The sequence below is a fragment of the Erinaceus europaeus genome, chromosome 6 (assembly GCF_950295315.1).
Source record: "Erinaceus europaeus chromosome 6, mEriEur2.1, whole genome shotgun sequence".
NCBI classification, from domain to species: domain Eukaryota; kingdom Metazoa; phylum Chordata; class Mammalia; order Eulipotyphla; family Erinaceidae; genus Erinaceus; species Erinaceus europaeus.
The window spans coordinates 41,476,874-41,503,993 of NC_080167.1; the positions used below are offsets into that span (position 1 = coordinate 41,476,874).

The following is a 27,120-nucleotide window of genomic DNA, read 5'->3' on the forward strand; positions in this document are numbered from 1 at the left end:
AAAGCTGGCTTTTTGTCACTCATAATTCAGTTTAAACCTCCGGTTGTCAGAGACCTTCCTGCTGCAGCCAACGTGAGATTACACTCAGTCACTGCGTCCTATTTTAATAATCTACAAAGCACCTAACGCCGATATTTGGTTTTTCTGTCCCAGTTTAATCACTTTACTCCCCACGGTCCACAGTGCCTAACATATGGCAGCCACACAAAAGATATCTGTGCAAGTGCATTTCCTGCGCCCTACGGTTGTTAATGAGAACCGCACACGCTTCTGATCTCAGCAGGACAGTTTCAGAAAACATAAAAATTCAACCCCCACCAATCCAAATATAGTGGAGACTATATTTTCTCCACTTCTTCCTTTGCAAGAAAAAAAAAAAGTGAGAGGCTTTGGAAAACAGGGTCATCACTTTGGTCCTTCGTCATATTTCTTTGGCTTTCAGCAAGCTCAGCTAACGGCAGCGGCAGCACTGGCGAAGATGGGTTGAAGGTGAAGCTGGCCAAGGGCGGACTGCAAAAAATGGGGCTTGGATACAAAGCACTGCCAGCTGGGAAGTGTAGTGTCGGGGACGATCTGGTCTGTTAAGCTTAGGAATCCCCGCAGCATGTTGGGAGTTGTAGTCGGCGGTTGAAAACCCTCCGCGACTATCCCCGTAGTCGAAGCTCCGCCTCTGCGCTTCAAACAGCAACAGGGGACGCCTCGCTGCGCTGCATGCTGGGAACTGTAGTCTTTCTGGAATCCCGCTCCTTCGGGCTAGAGCGGAGCAGGGCCTGCGCCATTTTAGGTCCCGAGGAGGAGCGGCATCGGCGGAGCTAGAGCGCAGGCGGGCCCAGCCCCGCGCCGGGCCGGCTCCGCCCCCGGGGCTCCGGGCGCCCGCCCCTCTCGCAGGCCCCGCCTTCCCCCACGTGTCTGCCGCCTAGGGGAGGCGCCTGAGCCGGAGCGGGCTCGCCACCGGTGCGGCGCCGTCGGCGCGGAGGGTCCTGTCGGTTGCGCCCCGGAGCGGCCCGGCTCCCCGATGCTCCCGCCCCGGCCGCCGCGGGCCGGCCTGTGTGCTTAGCGCCCCGCTCTGCCCGCAGAGGCGCCCGCGGGGGTGGGAGCGGCCTCGGCCCCGCGGAGACGGAGCGGCAGCAGGACGAGGCGGTGGCCGCGGGGAGGAGGATGGGGGCTAATCAGTTGGTGGTGCTCAACGTGTACGACATGGTGAGTGCGGCCCTGCCGGCCCCCGGCCCCCCGCGCTGCCTGCCTCGCGTCTCCGCCTCCAGCGTAGTTTGCTGGGCGTTGGGGGGAGGGGAGCGGGATGGTTTTTTTATTTTAATTTTTAATGAAGCCTCGCACCCGTCGGTGCGCGAGTTAGTGCCGCCCAGCCCAGCCCAGGGGCTTCGGCCGACGCTCGGGTCGACGCACCCCCGGTGCCCCCGGCCTTGACCCGGGCTCGGCCCCCGCACCGGGGAGCCGCGTCCCTAGCTCCCGAGTCGCGGGTCCGACTCCTCCCCTCCGCCGGGACCCCGGGGCTGCCCGCGTCCCGAGCGCCGCCACCTCGCTCCCTCTTCATCCAAGTCTGAGAAACTCCCAGGCCTCCTCCAAGTCCCGGAAAGTCCACGACGGTCGTGCCCGTGCCGGGACCTCCTCAGAGGCGAGCGGGAGGCGACACGAGCTGGCCTCCAAGGCCGCCTCATTAAAATGAATGAGGCCGTATGTAATTTTTGAGAAAGCAACCCAGCAGAATTATTTACAGAGGTGCAGGGTAATGCCCTTTCCCCAGCTTCTGAAGGCCCCTCTCCAGGTGATGCAACAGGTATCCGACGTGCCCCGGGCCAGAGCCGGGATGGGAGAACTTGTTTGTTATGTCATCCCCTTCGTGGTGCTCCGAGCGCCGGCTCGGCCCGGGGACTGACTTCGCTGTCAGAGTCGCAGGAGAATTGCCCGAGTAGTTAAATGCTGCCGGGCCGTGTGCGCTTCCGTTTGGGAGTTCTGGTTCTTGGTGGAGGACTCTACCTCGCTCTGCAATTTTTTTTTGGGGGGGGGGGGGCCGGGGGAAGATTTTCCCCTAAATTGTGTTGACCCGCGGAAGAGGCCCCAGGATTATCGTTTCGGATTCACAGATGCAGACAACTAGAGATACTGGACGGCGAAGTTAGGAATGTGGTGCTCAGTCTAAACTTTTAATTTCCTGGCTTTGTAAGTTTCTAAGCTGTGCCGTGCGTATTCTGGGGTAAATTTAGGGCCTGCGCCTTATCTGGGAGTTGTGACTGGAGGCTGCAGAGCTGCCTGGAGTTGAGTTCTGGTGAATGTAGATGACTGACATTCCGAGGAAGAGTGGGGCTGGATAGAAAGGGAAGGAGAACTAGAGCTCCTAGGAAATTCACATGGCCCTTTGGCCTCGGTCACTGATGAAGAGATCGCTCGACCTATTTGTATTGGGTTGGATACCTTTATTTTTTTCAAGACATTTTTTTTTAATTGGTCTTTTGCAGTTTCTGTGCACCCCCCCCCCCCCAACCTGAATTTGTTTTCCTGTTCATGGGCTATTACAAAGCGTCCCTCAGGCTGTATTCAGTTCTGGGGAACACAGTGTGTATGCCTTTTCTTCTGGACTCTGTAAACTAGAATTACACAGTGCCCACAGTCTCAAAGCCTTCAAGTTACCCGTGAAGGCAGGGGAAGAGAAAAAGTTTTATCTTTTCAATAAAAGTAACACTAAAACCGCATTCTTTGGCAGACGATGAGTTTAACACTGTAGGAATTCTTTGGATCATGAACGTCATGATTGATGTTTAATCTCCAGACTGTTTAATCTCTTACTGTCAGAATCAGGTTTAATTTTGTAAAACATACTTATTAACATCATTCTGGTTTATAACATAGCTTTCAAAGAGTCTGATTCAGATTTAATTTTTAAGTTTACTTATTCCAGCTAGAAATGGTAGCCACCTTACTCAGAAAATATCAATGATGCGGTACAGTTTAATCCATGCGACATGTTCACTACTCTTCCCGGGGTTGGAATAAACTTTTATGTCCATTCGTTTTTAAGAGATGATATTCAAAGTAGTGTACTCTAGAGGGAAGAGTCTGTTGGAAGATATTCAACCCTTAGCTAACTAACAAAGATCTCACTCCTTATCTCACTTTTGTTAAGTGGGTAGGTAGAATAAGCAGGTAGATAAAAATGGTAAATTAAACCTGCCCAAATGGTTGAAAATGTCCTCTAGAACTTCTAGATGGGCGGGGTAGTGACATACGTGTTACTGTGGAGCCTCCGGTCCCCACCTGCAGGCGGAAAGCTTTGCCATTAGTGAAGCAGTGCTACAGGCATCTTGTCATTCTCCCTCTGCTACTCCCTTCCCTCTTGTCTGTCTCTATCAAATAAATAAAAGTAATACAAAAGAAAAAAAAAAAAGAATTTCTAGACCATAGTCTGATTCGTTATTTTTTTACACAGCAATTTCCATAGTTACCACTTATATATTGCTTTTTCCTATCCACAGGAACAGAGGGGTATATATCAGAGTAGTAAATGTCTAATAAACTTCTTCTATATTCTTTTTAAAATAAATTTTATTTAATTATATATATATATATATATATAGAGAGAGAGAGAGAGAGAGAGAGAGAGAGAGAGACACCAGAGCACTGCTCAGCCCTGGCTTATGATGGTGCTGGGGATCGAATCTGAGACCTTGGAGCCTCAGGCATGAAAGTCTCTTCATAACCATTATGCTGTCTGTCTCCCCAGCCCTCCTTATATGTTCTTTTGAGGACTTTAAACCTGTGACTTTTATGTCACCAGCTCAGCAACCTACACCTATTTAATTTTGATCCTGAAGCAGCCACTTTAAGTGAATCAACTTTCAGGAATTTAGACTGCCATAGAAGAGGTACAATAGTAACAACTCACAAAATAGGACAGCAGGATTTTAATAAGGAAAGACAGAAATTTAAAGAAGAAGCCATAACCAGTACCTGAGGTTGTAGGACCAAGGAATGTTCAAAGATAAAGGAATTTAAAGGGGGTGGGAGGTTAGGTGGAACACACACTTTACCATGCATCAGCACTGGGGTTCGATCCCCTGACCACCACATAGGAGCGCCTCACAAGGGGGGAAGCTTCATAAGAAAGAAGGTGGAACAGTGCTGTAGTGACTGTCTCTCTCCCTCTCTCTCTTTTTTTTTGTCCTGGTGGAATCCTCCAGGAGTGGTGGAATCATACAGGCACAAAATTCCAGCCAAAAAAAAGAGAAAGAAACTTGAAAGATTGGTAAAATGTGTAACAGACCTCTCTTTGCCTCTCTAGCCAGAGGCTAATCATGTGTAGAAGAATAGGAGTGGGAGATTAGGAGCTAGATATCAGCCGGTCCAGTATAACAATGTAGGATGCACAAAGTGAACTAACACAGAAAGCTTGACTATGTCTTTGAGACTTGGGTGAAGGACGGAGCAGTACTGAGGCTTAGGGAGAGTTTAAAGTTGTCTTGGTGAATGAGAGCAGTCAATAGTTCTGATGGGTTGAGGCACACATTTCTACCTATTATACTCATTTTTCTCAAGCCAGTTCTGGGGTTTGGAAACATTTTTCTTTGGTGTCATGTGTACATTCCTTTTTTTTTTTTTTCTTTTCTTTTCTCTTGGGTAGAACTTCCTGTTAATCACTGATGCAGATCTCCTATCAGTACATCAGCTACTGAGAGACTTTGTAAACATGAAAATCAACCTGTATAGCCTCTGTTTACAAGGACCTCTTTGTGTACCCTGTACTGTCAGGCCATAACCTTCTCCAGCCCCAGCTGTATTTTTCTTGCTTGTTAGGCTGGGAGACTGATGATCATTTCTTTTTTTGTCCATACAAAGGCACCCAAGTCACTGTACTTCTTGTGGAGGAACAATATAATCTTCACAAGGTTACTTAGTCTTACATAAACAGCTAGATTATTGCTTGCTGCCTTCTCAGTGATTATCTGCCTCTGTATACTGTGGGGTAAGCTACTACCGATAAAACACGGCCTAGAGTTATCTCTGAGTCTCAGGAATGAGGTTGTTCACTTGCTTCAGATTGACATAGGTGGTTCTGATTAGTTTCAGTTCCAGGACAATATCTGGTCGGTGTAGTCACATTAGCAGAAGTCTTCACTTGTAGATCCAAATTTTGTACTTTTCAGGTTATTTTGACTATAAATTTTTTACAATAGGGATAATCACATGATGTTTGTAGGCTCACCCTATAGCTGTTTTTTTTTAAGTTTTTAAATAATATCTATACATCTTCATAATCTTAAAAAGAAGTGGCCCAGGAAGTGGATTAAGTGTTGGACCCTCAAGCATGAGGTCCTGAGTTCAATCCCTAGTAGCACATATGCCAACGTGATGCTAAGCTTCTCTCCCTCTTTGCCACTCTGCCCATAAATAAACCTAAATCAGAGACAGAGACAGAGAGAAAGAAAAGAAGCCCTTTGAGGGACACAGTGGGGTGGGCGCACATCAGTGAGCCAAAGAACCAACTTCAAGCCTTCACAAGTGGTGTAGCAGGTTTCTCTCTCTCCCTTTCTAAAGCTCCCTCAATTTCTGTCTTGGTTTTTATATAATTGTTTATTTATTGTTTATTGGATAGAGAGAAATTGAGAGGGGAGGAATAGATAGAGACACCTGCAGACCTGCTTCACCACTCCTGAAGCTTCCCCCCTGTGGGTAGGTAGGGACCAGGGGCTTGAACCTGAGTCCTTGTGTACTGTAATGTGTGCACTTAACCAGGTGTTCCACCTAAGTTCTCTCCATCTCTATCCAATAAATAACAAATAAAATAGTTTTAAAAGAGAAAGTATTAAAATGGATCTGGGCAGTGTTGCAGAGCAGTGCAGCTCCCTGTTCCCTCTCAATCTCTCTGTCTCTATCCAAAATAAATAAATAAAAATTTCAAAGAAAAGGAACCCTTATTCCCCCACACCACTATCAGCCAGAGCTGAGCAGTGCTCTGCTTTAAAAAAAAAAAAGTCCCCCTTTTTTTTTAGATCTGATGATTCAGTTACTCAAAGCAGTCTTTTTTTTCTTTTAATATTTATCCAATTTCCCTTTTGTTGCTCTTGTTTTTTTATTGTTGTTGTAGTTATTGTTGTTATTGATGTCATCGTTGTTAGATAGCACAGAGAGAAATGGAGAGACGATGGGAAGACAGAGAGGAGGATAGACACCTGCAGACCTGCTTCACCACCTGTGAAGCAACTCCCCTGCAGGTGGGGAGCCGGGGGCTTGAACTGGAATCCTCAGGACAGTCCTTGCTCTTCACACCACGTGCACTTAACCCACTGTGCTACCGCCCGACTCCCCCAAAAAAGTCCTTTTTAGAACTATTCAAATAAAGGAATTTTTACCTGAATTTCATTTTTTTTTTTTCCTACTAGAGCACTGGTTTATGATGGTGCAGGAGATGGAACCTGGAGCTTCAGAGCCTCTGGCATGAAATTCCTTTGCATAACTGTTAGCTGTCTCTCCCAGTCTGGTGTCCCTGACTTCATTAAACTCTTCTTTAAGAAAGTATGCAGTCATGCAAGTGTGATAGGATGTGACTCCCCAAACATCTGTAGATCTAACTCAAGACTTTTTTAATGAGTTCTAGGCAAATGGAAATTATTTCTTTGTCTTTATTATTCTACGATACCTTTAAATCAGCAAAAGTTTCTCCTTTCCCCACCTCAGACCCTTCTCCCTTATTCTGCCTGACATCCAATCCCTTCCTCCAAACCTCTTGTGTTATAATTTTATCTTTTTTTATAAATATTTATTTATTTATTCCCTTTTGTTGCCCTTGTTGTTTTATTGTTGTAGTTATTATTATTGTTGTTGTCACTGTTGGATAGGACAGAGAGAAATAGAGAGAGGAGGGGAAGACAGAGAGGAGGAGAGAAAGATAGACACCTGCAGACCTGCTTCACCACCTGTGAAGTGACTCCCCTGCAAGTGGGGAGCTGGGTTCGAACCGGGATCCTTATGCCGGTCCTTGTGCTTTGCGCAATTTTTTTAACTCTTTATTTATTTTGAATAAAGACAGAGAGAAATTTTGAAGGGAGGGGAAAATAGTGCAGGAGAGAGACAGAGAGACACCTGCAGACCTGCTTCACCACTCATGAAGCTTTTTCCCTGCAGGTGGGGACCAGGGGCTTGAACCCAGATCCTTGCACATTGTAATGTGTGCGCTTAACCAGGTGCACCACCGCCTGGCCCCAAATTCTTTTTTTTTTTTAATATTCATTTGTTTATTCCCTTTTGTTGCCCTTGTTTTTGTATTGTAGTTATTTTTGTTGTCATGATTGTTGGATAGGACAGAGAGAAATTGAGAGAGGAGGGGAAGACAGAGAGGGGGAGAGAAAGACACCTGCAGACTTGCTTCACTGCTTATGAAGTGACACCTCTGCAGGTAGGGAGCCAGGGACTCGAACCGAGATCCTTACACCAGTCCTTGCGCTTCGTGCCACGTGCACTTAACTTGCTGAGCTACCAGTCCCCTTAAATTCTTTCTTATAAAGAATTATGAACTCTCATAGTCAAGTACCAAGTTTCTTTAGTTTGACTGATTCTGTCTGAAAGCACCAGAGCTTGTGTAGCAGATCCTTGAACTGGAAGGGAACTTTGGTTCAGAACGAAGTAGTCTCTGAGTTTAGCAGCTGAGCTGGGTCATCACGGACCAAGTCTTCCCAGTCGTAACACTGCCATCCTCAGCAGTGGCTTTTGTTCTTGGCTAGCCCCTTTATAGTTGTAAAATGACTGTCATAGTACCAAACAGAGTCACCTGATGTGAAAGAAGGCAAAGGTGAGGAGAGCCTTTCTCTGCGTACTTGCCTCTCTCTCTCTCTTTTTTTTTCCTTTTTCTGTTCTTTTTAACGAAAATGCCATTCATTGCACAAGAGGAAAATAAACAACCTGGTGAAAATGCAGTATTTTAAAGGTAGTTTTCTGTCTTCCTTTTGGTTTTGTTTACTTGTTCTTGAGCTTGAGGCAAATGTTTCTTTTTTCTTTTACTTTAATCTGATAACACTTAATGTTTGGGAAAAAATAGAAAAAACAGCTGCTCTGAGACATGAGAAACTATCAGTCATACAATAGATTGTCTCTTGGGGGAAAGTATGACCAGTTGGAGGCAGATTGGAGATGTTAACATAACTATTGAAGTCAGAGACTGATGGGGTCAGAGTGGTCACTACTAACTGCACTGGAAAAAATAGGTAAATCAGAATTCTGTGCTGTGACATGTATGCCTTGACTTGAGTTACTGCTTAATCCACTTATAGTTCATCTCTGTCAAAATGCTTTTCAGTAAGCCTTCCAAGCATTTAGAGTGCTGTATTTGCTATTAAAAAAAAAAAAAAAGTACCCTATTGGGAGTCGGACTGTAGTGTAGCGGGTTAAGCGCAGGTGGCAGAAAGCTCAAGGACCGGTGTAAGGATCCCGGTTCCTCACCTGCAGGGGAGTCCCTTCACAGGTGGTGAAGCAGGTCTGCAGGTGTCTCTCTTTCTCTCCTCCTCTCTCTCTTCCCCTCCTCTCTCCATTTCTGTCTGTGCTCTCCAACAACAATAACAACTACAGCAATAAAACAATAAGGGCAACAAAAGGGAATAAATATTTAAAAACAAAAGTACCCTATTTTGCTAGTTGTTAATAAGTACTTTATAAAAAAAAGTATATCATCTCCTCTCCCTTCCTCCCAGATGATTCTGTTTATTATTAACTCAGGCTTCTGGATTTGGATTTAAAATCCACTATGTAAAACTTTATTTAAAGAAGAGCCCCAGTTCTGGAACAAGCAGTAGTGAATAAGGGAGGCATCTGTTAGCATTGGATCTCTGCAGCTTAAGCAGTTTAGACTATTGTGACATGCAACAATATAATTTTGGAGGAAAAACGCAGTCCTAAAAGTGTATATTGGATGAGTCCCATTTATATAGAGTTCTATTCCAGGTTGAACTGTTTTATGGTGTTAGAGCAGTAGTGTGCTTTGGGAAAGAGGTAGCATTGTAGGATCTTTGAGTATCCAGTGATGCTCTATTTTATAATCTGGGGGTGATGATTTGAGAGTTTATTTCTGAAGATCATCAAGCTAGAAAGCCAACTTGGACCTCACCTATACAAGCCTTGTGCTTATCAGAACTTCTCTTAAGAGAGTTTTATCTCAAAGAAATCTAAATTTTGTAAGCTTGTGTGTTGGTGAGAATGTGTTGACTTTTTCTTCAAGCTGATAGCACTTTTTTTGAGAAAATGTTGATTTACAAGATTGTTGTTGTCACAGTATAATTCCATACTGTCCAACCGTGGAAATATCTCACCTTCTACCAGCTCATCATTCTCCTTCTCCAAAGGGCCTTAGGTCCCAATCTCCCCTTACTGCTCCTTCTCTACCTTCTGACTTCCCAGGTCTAGCACAACAGACCACAGTCCATTGAGGTTTCACCCTGCATTATCTCTTGCTTTGTATTCATCCTTCTCTTTCTGGTTTATTGCATTCATCACAATCCCCTCTAATTTCATCCATGTTGGAGCAAAAGGCAAAATTCTCACACCTAAGTAGTATTATGTTGTGTGTAAATATACCAGTTTCTTTCTTTCTTTTTTAAAAAATTATCTTTATTTACTTATGAGATAGAGACAGCTAAAAATTGAGAGGGAAGGGGGTAATAGAGAGACAGAGAGACACCTGCAGCCCTGCTTCACCACTTGCAAAGCTTTCCCCCAGCAGGTGGGGACCGGGGGCTCGAACCTGGGTCCTTGTGCATTGTAACATGTGCACCCAAGCACGTGCGCCATCATCCGGTCCCTATATACCAGTTTCATTAACCGTTCATCTGTTGCTTACTTGGAGTATTTCTAAATTTTGACTCTCCTCTTGATAGAAAGGAAAGACTTTGCCAAAGCCGTCTCCTTTCCCAGGAATTTGTTGTTTGTTCAGAACTCACTCCTTACACTATGTTGAATGTGAGATAGTAGAGTTTACCTGATTTTTCTACTGTAGTATTTATGAGTTAAGCAGACAGGAAATTGGAAATGACAGCTGAAAATCTATTATGTCCACCTATTTTCCTTTGTAAATATTCTTTAAATTGGCTACCGTAGCCACATTATCACCATTGCTTCTTAAGTACAAGGCCTTAATGTCCCTATTTGTATGATTTAATTGCCTTATTCTAGTCTCAGTCTGACAGTCAATTTAGTCTGTCCTCCCTTCTATTACCAAACCAATCTTTTTACAAAAATATTTATTTTATTAATGGGGGAAAGGAGGGAGAGGACCAGAGCATCACTCTAGCATATGTGATGCCAGGTATTGACCTCCCAGGAACCCATACCTGAAAGTCCAGTGCTTTCTGTAAAGTTTATACTATATTAAAAAAAAAAAAATCCAAGGGCCAGTTGGTCGTGCAACTGGTTGAGCACACATGTTGCAATGTGCAAGTACCCGGGTTCAACAGACGGAAAGCTATGCAAGTGGTGAAGCAATGCTGTAGGTGTCTCTCTGTTTCTCTCCCTCTCTCCCTCCCCCTCCCTCTTAACTTCTGGCTGTTTCTATCCAATAAATAAAGCTAATAGAAATAATAATAATAAATCCATATGTGAACCCTTTCAGTTCAAGTTCATTTTGTTCAAGGGTCAAGTATGCTGTCTCTGTGCCTCAGTCACTGTGTCTAAGTTCTGATAAGCACAAGGCATGTATAGGTGAGCTCCAAGTTGGCTTTCTAGCTTCAGAAATAAACTCACAAGTCATCAGCCCCCAGATTATAAAACAGAGCATCACCGGATACGCAAAGATCCTATGATGCTACCTCTTTCCCAAAGCACACTACTGCTCTTTTAATAGTCTGACCTGGGATTTTGCTAGTTAATAAGTACTTTATAAGAAAAGTGTATCATCTCCGCATCCCCCTTCCTCCCAGATGATTCTGTTTATTATTAACTCGGGTTTCAGGATTTGGATTTAAAATCCACTATGTAAAACTTTATTTAAAGAAGAGCCCCGGTTCTGGAATGAACAGTAGTGAATAAGGGAGGCATCTGTTAGCATTGGATCTCCGCAGCTTAAGTAGTTTGGACTGCTGTGACATGCAACAGTATAATTTCATAATTTCAGGGGAAAAACTCAGTCCTAAAAGTATATATTGGGTGAATCCCATTTATATAAAATTCAGTCACTATCTACATAGTGTTGAGTGTTCTACTAGACTGTGCATTCCTTGATGTCATCATACTGTCACCAATTTCTAGAAAAGGTCTTCTGTAAGTAAATAGTAATGTAACAGCATTTTGTTAGGAATGATGTCAGCATTTAAATGGCATGAAAAAAAAGCTCTCTGACCCCCCCCTTCTCTTTGTGCCAAATACATATTCCTACTCCCATCCCCTCGAACTTTTACTTAATCTGTTGCTGGATTTTAGCTTTGCTGGATTAGGGTTATCAGATGAAGAGAGGGAGAGCACATAGAAATTCTTTTTGACACGTTTTTAACATTGGGACTAGACTGAGGAAATATTTTTAGTCTATCTTTTTGAAGTTTGTTTTTTTTTTTTGTTTTTTTTTTTAATGTGCTGGGGGAAAGAATTCAGGACCTCTCTCAGTACTGCTGCTGAGCAAGCTTCCTGGGCCAGTGTTTTCATTCTTCACTTTAGAGAGAAAGAGAGAGGAGAGGAAACCATAATGCCACTCCACCATCCACAGAGCTTCCCTGGCACTGACCATGATGATCTCATGTGGTACCAGGACCCAAACCCAAGACCCCACACTTAGTAGTGTGCACACTCTACTACAGTATGAACTATCTCCTGGCCATTTAAAAGTTGCATCTTTGGGGCCTGGGTAATAGCACAGCAGATTAAGCACAGGTGGCACAAAGCACAAGGACCAGCAGAAGGATCCTGGTTCGGGCCCCTGGCTCCCCACCTGCAGAGGAGTCGTTTCATAGGCGGTGAAGCAGGTCTGCAGATGTCTATCTTTCTCTCTCCCTCTCTGTCTTCCCCTCCTCTCTCTATTTCTCTCTGTCCTATCCAACAACAATAACAACAATAATAGTAACAACAACACGGATAAACAACAAGGGCAACAAAAAGGAAAAAATGGCCTCCAGGAGCAGTGGATTCGTAATGCATTCGTAGTGCAGATACTGAGCCCCAGCAATAATTCTGGAGGCAAAAAAAAAAAAAAAAAGAGTTGGATCTTTGTCACACTGCATGATCCTCTTTCTGAAAACATCTTCAGTTCCTGAACTTTTACATAGATAATACAGAATTAGTCTTAATGTTCTTTGTACCAGCTGTATTCCATGAGCTATGCTCTTTCTGCCACTCGGCACAGAATGTTTCTGTAGTTCAGGTGACCTAGGTTTATTTCTCTGTCTCAGATCTCACAGGCTGTGGTTAAGGTATCAGCCAGCCTATACAGACTGGGCAATCGGCTTCCAAGCTCATTAATTTTTTTTTAACATTTATTTATTTCCTTTTGTTGCCCTTGTTTTTTGTTGTAGTTATTATTATTGATGCTGTCATTGTTGGAGAGAACAGAGAGAAATGGAGAGAGGAGGGGAAGACGGGGAGAGAAAGACAAGACACCTGCAGACCTGCTTCACCACCTGTGAAGTGACTCCCCTGCAGGTGGGGAGCCAGGGGCTGGAACCAGGATAATTAAGCCAGTCCTTACCACTTTGCGCCATGTGCACTTAACCCATTGTGCTACCGGCCGACTCCTGCTCATTAAATTCTTACCAGAGTTAAGTTGCTTCCAGTTGTAGGGCTGAGATCCCATTCTTTGCTGGCTGAGAACTGGAGCCTCTTCTACCTGCTTGAAGCTTCTTGAAGTCCTCATTTGTACCCTACATCTTCAAACTATCATTTTACATGTTCTGACTCCTCTTCTGCCATTTTTTTGTTCTCCCTTTATCCAGAGAGCATTCTCTGCTTTTAAGGGCTTTTGTGATTAGATGGGACCCATGAGAATGTTTCAGAATACTCTCGTATCTCAAGGTCTGTATTATTAATTGTATCTGCAAAACCCCTTTGCCACTTAAGGTAACATATTCATAGGCTCTGGAGACAAGGTGTTATGCCTCATAAGGAGTCTTTCTACCTACTACACAGTCTAGCAAATATTTTATAAACTTAGTGGTGTTCAGTGTTCCATAGTAGCAGACTTAATGTGGAATAAATAGTAACCTACTAATTTAAAATGGAAATTTTTAAATGTTAAAATACATTTTTTTAATATTTTAATTTATTTTAATCAGAGAGAGAGACAGATACCAGACCACTATACAGTCTGGCTTTCAGTGGTACTGAGGGACCTCAACCTCAGGCATGAAAGTCTTGGCATAACCATTATGCTCTCTCCCTATCCCAAAATACAAAGTGTAATGACTGGCAAATATCCAGATGTTCAAGATCTTGCAAACAGAAATAAACAAAACAGTGTATAACAAGACCAGTTTATAGTAGGCTGGCTAACAAGAGCTAGGTGCCTACAGCCTGTTTCTGGCTACAAAAACATTGGACAAGCTTGTCCAGAAGGCATAAAGCACTTCTAACCATTTATTTGTATTACTCTTTCATTCAGATTCATTTATTCCAATTCCCAGTAGAGGGTTAGTGGGTGGAATATTTCCCGACAGTTCAGAGCTTAAAGTGTAAACCAGCTGTGAACAAGACCAGGCTCTCTCCACCACAGAATATTCCATCACTGGGGGGCACGGGGGAAAAGGGACATACACACATACCACCACCATCTCTAATCAGACTGGTACAGTGTAGACAAGCCAGTAAACTCCATGTGGTTATCTTTGGGATGTGGGAGGAGACCCATGCAAACAGAGAAGGTATAAATACTACACACCAGGGTCCCATCTGGGAATCAGTTGTTTTCATCAGTACTATGATGAAATGACATCGTTATTCGAGGACCTGCTATAGTATATCACATACAGAGTTCCAGGGCCATAATTATAATGATGGATAAAGTTAACAAAGCAGAATTTAATGAAACCTGTTAAGTTAAATATTATGAAGTGCCTCCTTTCTAAGTGGCTTTTTTATTAAATGGATCCCCCACAACTGTTGACCATCAGATTTTCTACAAAATGATTTAAATTCTAAATCAGTGTTTTTGTTCAGATGTCACCCAGTTGATTAATGGAATGTAAAAGGAAGACTGCCAACATAATCTTAAATTATAAGACAAAAACAATAAAGGGAAATGAGATACATGGAAATAACTTCGTTTCAATTTCTTTGGAAGGTATTTTGGTATATGGCTAAAAAGTGAACTGATAGACTCCCTGTTATTCGAAAGCAGGAGACTCTAAAGTGTGATATCTTTCTTTTTTTTATAAATTAAAAAAAATTATTATCTTTATCTATAGGATAGAGACAGCCAGAAATGGAGAGGGAAGGTGATAGACAGACACCAGCAGCCCTGCTTCACCACTCCTGAAGCTTTCCCCCTGCAGGTGGGGCTTGAACCTGGGTCCTTGTGCATTGTAACATTGTAACCTGTGTGTGCCACCACCCAACCCCCATAATCTTTATGACACTACATTCTAGCCCATACAGAATTGTTCATTCTAGTGTCATTGTCACACGATTTTTAGTTAGTATGATTTCACAGTAACTCTTGACTAAGGGCTAGTTTCCATTTGTTATTAAACGTTCTCTTGGCTGTTATAATTTCCTTTTCCTGGAGTACATTGTAAAGCTCTGAAAATGTTTTTGTCTTTTGGAGTTTTCTAAATTGTGTAAAGTATACATAAAACTCACTGTCTTAGTTTTAGCTGTGTGGTTCCGTGTATATTTACATTGTTGTACAGCCAGTCTTCAGAGCTTTTCATCTTGCAAAGCTGAAACTATACCCATTAACAAAGTCCCATTTTCTCTTCCCTTTAACCTGGATAGTTACCACTATCCTACTTTCTATTTTGGTCAGATGTTACATGTAAATGAAACTATATGTTCTTTGGCCTTTTTTACTGGCTTATTTCACTTTGCATAGTGTTCTCAAGGTTCAGAATTCCCCCCCGCCCCCCTTTCTTTTCCACAAGACCTATTTATGTGTTAATGGGAGAGGGAGAGAGAACTGAAGCATCACTCTTAGCACATGGGATGCCGGGAGTTGAACTTTAAGGAAATGGGAAAGATAGAGGAGGTAAGGGTAGCATAGTCAGTCGCTGCTACAATTTCACATAGAGAACTACTCTTTGAAAACCTTCACCAAGAAGAGGCATCCCTGCTGTGGGATAGGGAAGTTATACACTGTGTAGGATCTAAGGAAAGAATGTTCCAGGCAGAGGATAAGCAAGTACAAAGGTTAAATCAGGCCCCATACTTTTCCCTAAGTTCATGTATGGGGGAGGGGAAGTCATGCCTGAATTTCTGATTGATGTCCTCCACAGATTCATGAGGGTCATTGAAAATAGAGCAGGCATTACCAAAGAAGGAACTATCTTGAGAGTAGGATAGAGTCCTCAAAGGTAAACAGCACTATTGCCTAATGTGAAACTGCAGCAAGCCTTGGTGCACACAAGATTGAAAGCTAAAGAGAAAAATTGTGACATTTAGTAAGTCTCTCAGAACCCTTAGTTGAAAGGTCAGTGCCAATATCAAAAAATCAAGCACTAGGCAGAATTAAATTGGGAACACTAAATCAAAGCCCGGTTTAACTTTCAAATATTTATTTATTTATTTAGTCTCCAGGGTTATTGCTGGGTCTTGGTGCCTGCACTATGAATCCACTTCTCCTTGAGGCTATTTTTCCCATTTTTGTTGCCCTTGCTGTGGTTGTTATTGTTATTGTTGTTATAGCTGTTGTTGTTGTTGGATAAGACAGAAATTGAGAGAGATGGGGAAGACACAGGAGGGAGAGAAAGATAGACATCTTCAGACCTGCTTCACCGCTTGTGAAGCGAACCCCCTGCCAGTAGGGAGCCAGGAGCTCAAACTGGAATCCTTACGCCAGTCCTTGCGCTTTGTGCCATGTGCACTTAACCCACTGCTCTACCACTCGGCCCCCTCACTTATTTATTTTTTAACAACCAGAGTACTGCTCAGCTCTGACTTGTGGTGGTGTTGGAAGTTGAACCTGTGACCTCAGAGCCTCAGGCATGAACATCTTTTGCAGAACCATTATGCTGGCTCCCAACCCTTTACTTTTAAGTTTTAAGGATAAAACAAAACAATTTTTATAGGCACAGTTCAAAAACTTACTTGTCAAAGACTAGCCTTCTACTTTCATGACATGAAAGCCTAAATAAAATGAAGCATTATCTATAGAACAGTGAAAGGGAAAACATTTATGAATGAATCTTAGGATTTCAAGTTGCCATTCGCAAGCAGTAAGGCACAGTAAGGTACCTGTGGGGAGACAGAAGGTGACTGAAGAGCTTAAGATGGTTCCAGTGTAAAAGGAGAAAGCCATGGACATCAGCACTCAGTTGACATAGCTAAATTCACTTGTACATATGATTCATTATTTTATTAAGGTTTATGGGCACGAGACGGAAGGATAGAAAGAACTAGAATATTACTCTCGCTCACATGACACCAATGACTGAACTCTGGACTTCATGATTTAAAATCCAAAGCTCTGTTCACAATGCCACCTCCCAGGCCGCTATACATATGATTTATTTTATTTCTTTCATTTGATAGGACAAAGAGAAATTGAGAGGGTTAGGGAGACAGAGAGAGGGAGAGGGAGAGAGAGAGAAAGGGAGAGAGAGAGAGAGAGAGACCCCCACAGGCTACTTGACTGCTTATGAAGTTTCCCCCAGGAACTTCCCCAAGGAACCCAGGTCTTTGCGCATAGTAGCACGAAGGGGGCACCAGTCCTAGCACTTGTGTAGTATGTGCACTCTGCTGGATGGATGTGCCACCACCTGATCCCCCTATACAGATGATTTAAAGGTGTCGTTATCCACAATTACTCTTACAAAGAGCCATCATGGGGGTCGGGCGGTAGCGCAGCGGGTTAAGCGCACATGGCACAAAGCACAAGGACTGGCATAAGGATCCTGTTTCGAGTCCCCGGCTCCTCACCTGCAGGGTCTGCAGGTTTCTTATCTCTCTCTCCCCCCTTTCTGTCTCCCCTCCTCTCTCGATTTCTCTCCTATCCAGCAACAGCGACAAAATGACAACAATCATAATGACAACAAAGGTAATAAGGGCAACAAAATGGGAAAATTAGCCTCCAGGAGCAGTGGATTCATAGTGCAGGCACCGAGCCCCAGTGATAACCCTGGGGGCATAAAAAAAAAAAGCCATCATGTTTATAAAAAAGTCTCAGGGGGGTGATAGCGCCATAGGTTAAGCACACATGGTGCAAAACACAAGGGCCTACATAAGGATCCCAGTTCAAGCCCCCTGCTCCCTACCGTGTCGCTTCAAAAGCAGTGAAGCAGGTCTGTAGGTGTCTCTCTTTCCCCCTGTCTTCCCCTCCTCTCCATTTCTCTCTGTCCTATCCAGCAATGACAGCAATAACAATGGTAAACAACAAGGGGAAAAATGGCCTCCTGGAGCAGTGGATTCATAGTGCAGGCATCAAGCCCCAGCAATAACCCTGGAGGCAAAAAAAAAAAAAGTCTCAGATTAAATTGACCAAACCTTGGGTGAGAGGCAGGAGATTAAATCATCCTGTATCCTACAGTCAATAGATATAGTTGATTCTTGCTGTGTTGCAAAATTGTATTAAAGTGTCTATGAGGGAGTCAGGCGGTAGGTAGCACAGCAAGTTAAGTGCGTGTGGCGCAAAGCGCAAGGACTGGCGTAAGGATCCCAGTTCATGCCCCCGCCTCCCCACCTGCAGGGGAGTCGCTTCACAAGTGGTGAAGCGGGTCTGCAGGTGTCTGTCTTTCTCTTCCCCTCTCTGTCTTCCCCTCCTCTCTCCATTTCTCTCTGTCCTATCCAACAACGACATCAATAACAACAACTACAACAATAAAAAAACAAGGGCAACAAAAGGAAATAAATATTAAAAGGTGTATATGTAAAAATTTTATGCAAGTATAAACATTCTGTTGGAATGAATTTTGATCTAGAGGAGAAACAGTATGTCAAAATGTAGTCCCAAGGATCAGGTGACTGTGCACCTAGTTGAGAGCACATTACATTGCACTAGGACCCGGTTCAAGCCCTGGTCCCCATTTGCAGGGAGGAAAGCTTTGCAAGTGGTGAAGCAGTGTTGCAAGTTTCTCTGTCTCTCTTCCTGTCACCCCCTTCCCTCCTGATTCTCTGACTGTCTAGCCAATAGATAAGTAAAGATAATAAGATAAAGATAAAGATAATAAGAATTGAAATAAAAAAAGAAAATGTAGTCCATGTGAGATATGTCAGAGAGTTATAAAATGTGAGCAAGACTAAACATGAATTATGAAAGATAGTAAATAAATTAAAAAGCTAGCCATCTTAATTATATGTGGCTAAGATGGTTACTGTTTTATGACCTTTCAGTTTCATGTCAACCTTAGAAAGTCTTTCCCAGAGTTAAAAATTAAAGGAATAATTTATATGCTTCTCTTCAGAAAATTTATGAGAGAGCCAATTTAGGACCTCACACCTGATTGTCCATGGGCTACTGCATGCTGCTTGCTCTGACTTATGGTGGTGCTGGGGACTAAACCTGAGCCCACAGAGTCTCGGGCACGAATGCCTTTTTGTATAATCAGTGTGCACTTGCGTTCTCTCTTTGTCTCTCTGTGTGTCTCCATCTCTCTCTTTGATAGAGTGTGACAGAAATAGAGGGCACACACACTCTACATGAGAGACGCATGCAGTGTTGCCCCATCGCTCATGAGTTGGGGACCAGGACCTTGAACCCAACTCCTCCCACTTGTTGCTAACTACCAGGCATTCTACCAGGTGAGCCACCATCTGGCCCCTACTTACCACTTGATATTACTCATTTGCTTAGTTGCCTCTTCTTGTACCTTTATCATATGTTTAATTATGGCGTCCTAGGGTGTTTTGATAGCTGGCTATGTCTTTTTTTTCATACATTGATTTCTCAAATAAGATTTAGAACCAATTTAAGATAATGGCATTAAATTAGGAGTAATTCTTGGGAAAGCTTGATAGATATACAATATTGAGTCTTCTGACAGTAAGAGCTAGCAGTTTTTCGTTTTCTGTTGCCTGTCATTCTTCACTTACTCCCCCTTTAAAATAATATGCCATGTGTATTTATTTGTCCTAATCTCCACCCCTCCCTAAATTCCATCATGCTCTCTAGATAGATATCTCTGAATGCCTGTCTCTATAAAAAATAAAAGTTGGCCAGGAGTGGAAATACTCAGTGACAACAAAAGATAAAACTAAAACAAGAAAGGAGGCAAGAACTGTGATATTTTGTTGCTAGGGAGCTATCTTAGCCTGTTAGAGCACAGACTTTGCCAGAGACCACGAGTTTAGTCCCCAGTACCATTTTGTGCCAAATACTGAGCAGTAGTGCTCTGGTCTCTGATAGTAAGTACTAAATAAATACTTTCCCAAAAAAAGGTAGTTTTTTTTTTCCCAATCCCTATTTTTTCTAACCCGATGCTATTTATTTGTGGGTATCAGACAATACAGCAGCATAGATTTTGAACTTCCTTTGTTCCACCATGAGCTTGAAGCCAGCAACAATGCCTTGTTTTTTGTTTTCGTTTTTTTTTTTTTTACTATTTATTTATTCCCTTTTGTTGCCCTTGTTGTTTTATTGTTGTAGTTATTATTGTTGTTGTTGTTGGATAGGACAAAGACAAATGGAGAGAGGAGGGGGAGATGGGGGGAGAGAAAGGTAGCCACCTGCAGACCTGCTTCACTACCTGTGAAGCGACTCCCCTGCAGGTGGGGAGCTGGGGGCTCGAACTGGGATCCTTCTGCTTTGCACCACCTGTGCTTAACCCACTGTGCTACCGCCGGACTCCCTGCCTTGTGTTTTTATTTCCAGAGCTTGGCATATAGTAATTACCTAAATGGGTTTGTTAAACTCAGCTGAAGTTCCCCTAGGACTTGACATCTCCCATCATATTGTCCATCAATGCTCCTTGTAGGAGGAGATAGAAGCATACTGGTGCGCAGAAGTAAGTGTGTCTGTGTTTCAGTGCGCTCTGCATGGGACCTCTTTGTATCATTATGGATCTCCCTAACAAGTTGGTGGCTAGTCAGAGTCCCAAACCATCCATACTGGCTCGGAATAAGAATTTTGATGTGAGAAAGAGACAGGCCTGAGGCAGGGGCAGCAAGAAACTATACTTAATCTCTTCTAGGTGAAATCTGCTGTCAGGAATCTACTTTAACAAATAGTGTGATGCTTTGTTTTGTCCTTGTCCTAGGATACTAATCAGACAACAATTAGTTTATTATCCCCTGCCTCTTAGTGTGTGACCCTGGGAAAGTTCCTTCACTTTTCTACTTCTGTTTCTTTCTAAAATGGTAATGATACATATAAATCATAGGGTTATTGTAGGACTCATTAGTCAATTTAAGATGTACATAGTAAGAATCCAGCAAAGGATAAGCACTAAAAAGTGTTAGCTGTTGTTATTGCTAGTGTTGCTATTTGGAAGATTTTAAAAACTAAATGAGTGGCAGTCGGGCTGTAGCGCAGCGGGTTAAGCGCAGGTGGCGCAAAGCACAAGGACCAGCATAAGGATCCCGGTTCGAACCCCGGCTCCCCACCTGCAGGGGAGTCCCTTCACAGGCAGTGAAGCAGGTCTGCAGGTGTCTATCTTTCTCTCCTCCTCTCTGTCTTCCCCTCCTCTCTCCATTTCTCTCTGTCCTATCCAACAATGACAACAACAATAATAACTACAACAATAAAACAACAAGGGCAACAAAAGGGAATAAATAAATAAATAAAATATTTTTAAAAAAAACTAAATGAGCTAAGTGAGTTCTTATTTGTATACTTTAAACAGTTGTAACTCAATTTTAAGAAATTTCCTCACTTTATTTAAAGGAGTGTTATATAACAAAGAACCAAGTATTACCTAAATTGAAGCAATAGAAGCAAATTGTTGGATGTTCTAACATGAATTCCAAAACTTCTATAGCATTGTAAGTCACCATTTGTGGCTACTTTAAGATAAACAAATGTACTTACATTTGATTATGTACTATAGTGTAATTCTACATATAGGTAATTGTGCAGCAATATGTTAACATGACTGCTACATAGAGAATTTGATGTCTTTACTGGCATGTATCTTGAATAAATGTACCATAGTGACAACAATCCTTATTTGACATGTTAATTATCTCCATGATTTCTCAATGTGATCTGTTATATGTATTCTAGTCTTCTGAATACGAAGGAGTTGTCTGGTTGAAAATCTTGTTTCCTAAAGGAAAATATTCTAGATTTCCTTCTTCTGGTTATAAAATCCAGAATATGAAGTCTCTATATTACTAAATTAATATAGGCACACCTTGGAGATATTCCGGCTTTGGTTCTAAATCACTTTAATAAATATAGGAGTGAATCACAAGAGTATTTTGATTTCCCACTGCTTTGCCATGAATTTGTTAAGTGTGTTGTAGCACTGTATCTTTAAAAAAAAAATGTATATTCATTTTGCTGGGTCACAAGTGCACCCAGTTGAACTGTTACCATGCACAAGGATCCACATTCAAGCCCTGAGTTCCCACCTGCAGTGGGGAAGCATTGAAACAGTGATACAAATGTCTCTCTCTCTTTTCAGCCTCCCCCTTCCATTCTCAATGTCAGTCTCTATCCAATAAATAAATAATTTTAAGATTTTTATTTCTAAACTTTAAAATATTTTTTTGGACTGAGGAGACAACATAATAGTTATGCAAAAGATTTTCATCCCTGAGGTTCTGGGGTCTCAGCTTCAATTCCTAGTACCACCATAAACCAGAATTGAACAGTGCCCTGATCTCTGTCTCTGTCTCTCTCTGTGTATCTTTTCCTCTATGTCTTTCTTTCATTAAAAAATAATAAGTGGTCCAGGAGGTGACGCAGTGGTAAAGCTTTGGACTCTCAAGCATGAGGTCCCGAGTTTGATCCCCGGCAGCACATGTGCCAGAGTGGTGTTTGGTTCTTTCTCTCTCCTCCTATCTTTCTCATAAATAAATAAAATCTTTAAAAATAATAATAATAATAAATAAGTAAATACCAAGCAAATTAAAACAAAATATCTTCTTATGCCAGCCAAGATAGTAGCCACAGACTAGCTGATCCTTTTTGCTTTCATTGCCACCACAGCAAAAACATCCATGGGAAAACCAGCATAGAAACAAGCTTGGAGTTTGAATAAATAATAGAAAAAACCCAGAGCACAGGACAGATGATCTTACCAAAGATAGTCACTTTGGTTCCACAAGGTCAACCATCTGCCCTAGTAGGCTCTCAGCTCTAACACCCACTCAGTCTAGCAGGCTACTGCTTCTCTGCTGCTCGCCCCAGCCAGACCTCTGCCACTACTGCCTTCTGATCTGCCTGCCTCCATTGTAGCCACCCAACTGGCTTGGCCAGGCTCCTACCACTTCTGTCAGTGCCCCTATTGCTACTGCTCACTGTAGTCTGACCCCTGCCGCCTTTGTTGCCTGTCTACCTCTCTGAATGTCTATTACCCAGTTAAAACTCTATGACTGGCAGGGCGGGCAGTAGCGCAACAGGTTAAGTGCGCAAGGACTAGAGTAAGGATCCCTCTTCGAGCCCCCAGCTCCCTACCTGCAGGGGGGTGTTCACTTCACAAGTGGTGAAACAGATCTGTAGGTGTCTATCTTTCTCCCTCTCTGTCTTCCCCTCCTTTCTCCATTTCTCTCTGTCCTATCCAAAAACAACATCATCAGTGGCAACAGTAACTACAACAAGGGCAACAAAATGGGGAAAAAATGGCCTCCTGGAATGGTGGATTAATAGTGCTGGCACCGAGCCCCAGCAATAACCCTGGAGGCAAAAAACAAAAACAAACCCGTGACCATAACTCTGCAACATATAGAAGCAAGAGGGAAACAAAGAACTATAAACCATGTGACAGTTGCAGGCAATTGAAGACAGACACTACAGAACTAAGTCCTTACAGCAATGAGACTCTGGGGATGGGACCATTGAGCATTGAGAAACATACCATGCCAATCAGAATCCTCCCACCAGTTTGTAATTCACTTGCAACTTCAAACTTCTGGTTTGTAGAACCTTAGCAATAAAGTCTTTGCCAGGTTCTTGTAAGTATGAATTCTTGGTCACTGTTCAGACCTGCCCAAACAGACCACTGGCCTTGTTCTTTAGGAAGAAGCAGAATGGAAAGACAGAAAAACATCTAACATGAGGGAGGCTTCAAAGCTACAGTTCAGTGGATGCTCACCAAATTGGGAGGATCTGTGGGAGAGGACTACAACAATTTTGAGAAATGATGAGGGAGGGAAATAAGAGAAAAAATTCATTGTTCAGAGGAACGAAGAGTATAGTGAGCAAAAACAAACCACAGCAGAGGGTAAAACCTGCAAAAGTCAAAGTGGAGAATGGGAAGATAAGGTAGAGAAGCCAGGAAGAAAAATAAATAAATAAAAACAAATGAATATAAGAGAACTATGGGATAACATCGAGAACAACAACATTTACATCATTAGGGTACAAGAAGAGAAAGAGGATAAGGTATAGAATTCATATTTAAATAAGTATTCACTGAGAATTTTCCCCAAATTAAAGGAGACGCTGAGATCTAGAAAGCTCAAAGAAGCCCAAAAAAGATGACCCCAAACCTAATTTCACCAAGGCACAGTATGATTAAAATGACAAAGATCAAAGACAAGGATTATAAAGGTTACTAGAGAAAAAGCAGGATGTCACCTATAAAGGAATTCCTACAAGATTATCAACTGATTTATTCATAGAAACTCAGAGCTAGAAAGGACTGGCTGGATATATTAAGTTTACTCAAGAATATATTGTTCTTGTTAGGTTATCATTCAGTTTCAAAGGAGTAAAAAGCTTTCCAGACAAGCCAAAGAAGTTAATTACCACTAAACCAGACATAAGAAACACTAAAGGTACTTGTTTTCCTTCCCCTCCCTTCCCCTCCCTTCCCCTCCCTTCCCCTCCCGCCCCCTCCCCTCCCTTCCCCTTCCTTCCCCTCTCTTCTCCCCTCCCTTCCCCTCCCTCCCCCTCCCTTCCCCTCTCTTCTCCCCTCCCTTCCCCTCCCTCCCCCTCCCTTCCCCTCCCCTCCCCTCCCTTCCTCTCCCTCCCCTCCCCTCTCTTCTCCCCTCCCTTCCCCTCCCCTCCCTTCCCCTCCCCTTCCTTTCTTCCCATATAGACAGAGTAAAAGAGGAGATGGCCAGTGACACACCTGGCTAAACACACTTGTTATTGTGCACAGGACTTGGGTTTGAGTCGCTTCTCCCCACCTGTAGAGGGGAACTACAGGTGTCTCTTGTCTCTCTCCCCCTTTTATTTCCCCCTCCCCTTGCAATTTCCCTCAGTCCTGTCAAATAAAGGAGTGTGGGGAATGGCCACTGAGAACAGTAGATTCATCATGCAGCCACTGAGCCCAGGGATAACCCTAGTGGCAATTTAAGATGAATAGATAAATGTAAAAGAGGCCACAGCACAAAGCTTCCTTCAGTGAGATGGGAGCTGGATTTGAACCTAATAAGTTGCACACACCAAAGAGACATATATAAAATGAAAATATAGAATAGCTTCATTTATACGTGGGTAAATAAACAAAAAAACACAAATAAAGCCCAATGAAGACTGTGGACTCAAAATGCGGAACTGAGGTTAGCAAAGGAGATTGGGGGGGGAGAGAAAGAGACCCCCTGGACTTTGATTGGGGCGGGTGTTGGTAATCTGGTGGGAGTGGAGTCAAATTTAGAGGAGGTAATAAATTACACTTCTAAAATATAGGTATGTAAACCAAGGTTTCTTCAGAAACAAAACCTATTTTATTAAAATACTTAGCTTATTTTTCAACTTCAATATCATTTTTTATTGGGGGATAGTGAAATACAGCACATTTGCATATACATATGTATGGTTTCATGATTCTGTGTAACAGGAGTCTGCTACATTCTCTTATGTACCCCCCACCCCCATCTAGGAGCCCCAAACCCCCTTCTCTGTCTCCCAAGTTATACCTACATGTGAAGTCATCCAGTATTCCTTCCTCTATTCCTGACCTATCCCACCCAACACTTCCTTCTACTTCCAGTGGAGGTGAAGCAAAGAGTGAAATTTTAGACTTCCTGTTCTGATGTCTAGGTCTTTGATAGTTAGCCTTGGTTCACTAACATTGTTCATGTCACTCTGTCCTTTTCTTCCCTCCTTTTTCCTTTGCTCCTTTTGAGTTCCCATTTATATTCTACCACATATCATCTCATTTGGAGTAAGAGTTCCTTTAGTTCTTTTGCTGTAGAATTCCTCTCAGTAGTTGTTGTAAGACAGGATTGGTGGTGAATTCCTTTAGTTTCTATATGTTAGGAAGCATTTGGTTTTTCCTTTATACTTAAAAGATAATTTGGCACAGGGTAGGGTACTCATGGCTTATAATTTTTATCTCTTAATACTGTAAAAATATCATTCCATTCCCTTCTTGCTTCTTGGGTTTGTATTGAGAAATCTGGTGTTAGTATCCCATATTTCTTCCTTGTACTTACTTTTGGAAAGTGTTACTGTTAGATGTCTTGGCGTTAGCTGTTTGGTGTTCATTAATTTTGGTTTCCATTCAGCTTCCTCTTAGATCTATATTTTGACCATTTCCCAGGTGTGGAAAGTTTTCCGCAATAATTTATTTGATTATGCTCTCTGCTTTTCTTTCTCTTCATGCTCAGTCACCCCAGTAACTTTCACATTTCTTTTTCTTCTGATGGAGTCTGCTACTTAACAGAGAATTGCTTCATTTTTCATTAATTATTTCTTCAGCAGCTTTGTACTCTGAGATTGTAATGGTTTTATCCTCTAGTCCTGCTATTGTATCCTTAAGCTGATTAATTCTGGATACAAAACCTCTTATATACACCTTAGTGCTGTCAAAAGTTTCCTTTAACTCTAAGATTTCCTTTCTCAGTTCTCTTTGTGAATTTTTTACTCCATTGGTGAAGAGATCTTTAGGTTAATTTGCATCTTTATGTTATAGCAGGAGTCTTGAATTGCTTTCATAATTAGCTTTCTGAATTCAAACTCAGACATATCTTCCAAATCCATGTGATGTTGAACCTTTGTGTTCTTTTCCATGTTCCCCCCCCCCCCCATGTTCAGTGTCGTTTCTTCTGTTCAGTAGGCAGGTGGTGAAGGCATGGAGAGTCTTAAACTGTTACTCAGGTCTGGTTTGGGTAAGGCCACAGTGTGTGGTGGACATTTTGTCATTGTTACTTCTTGACCACACCCCTGGATCATTTTACTGAAGAAATGATGGGTATTCAGGCTTGATGTTGTCACAGAAAAACATTTCCACGTTCCCCAAGATAGGTGTCTAACTACCACCAAATCATCATCCTAGTCTATCATATCGTACTAGATCCCCAATCTCTCTCCTTTAACAACCCAAATAAAAACTTATTAAAAAAAAAAAAAAAAGACAAAACTAGCAGTTTCCAAGTACTTCTTAATGATCTAAACTGAGCACTTATTGTATATGGAGGCTTTTTATCAGTTTTAGATCTGAAATTACAAATACATATGCAGCCAGTGGTTAGTCTGTTAAATTATTTTTTTAAATACCTCCTTGATAAAAATAAAATGCTAACCATCATCTACACCACTGCCACATTGTAATGTTTTTGCCATAAATCTTCTAGTTGGAAAAAGAAAAGTACTTATGGAGCACAGTAACATAAAATGCAAGAAACGGATGTATGCCTACAAGACAGGCAAATTATACAGCATTTAAATCAACAGTAGTGATAGTTATTCCTTTTTACTTATGATGGTATATGGTTACCATAAATAAGGTAAAGTGATAATAATAGTAAAGATTTTCTTCATAGTCTGAAATTATTCACAATAAGAAAAATAGATCTTTTCTGTCTCTTTCTCCCCCACATTCCCCACACACACACACACTTCTGACCAGAGCATGAACTATTCAGCTTTGGTGATGTCAGGGATCAAACTCGGGACCTCGCATGCAAGTCTTTTGTTCTACCACCATATATACCCAGCCTTCAAAATAA

At 42.3% G+C, this 27,120-nt stretch overlaps 1 protein-coding gene across 3 annotated transcripts in view; it reads left to right on the top strand.

Moving 5' to 3' along the window:
* Positions 1-789: 789 nt before the first annotated feature.
* DESI2 (desumoylating isopeptidase 2) overlaps positions 790-27,120 on the top strand; it is a 61,298-nt gene continuing 34,967 nt past the window's right edge. The window contains exon 1 of one of the 3 annotated variants that reach the window (XM_060192076.1): positions 790-1,200. Coding sequence is in view for 2 of the 3 variants with exons in the window: in XM_007534616.3 (XP_007534678.1) it covers positions 1,159-1,200 (42 nt within the window). In the remaining variant the exon portion in view is untranslated. The remainder of the gene's footprint in view (positions 1,201-27,120) is intronic. The other 2 variants (XM_007534616.3, XM_060192075.1) reach the window with 2 other exon arrangements.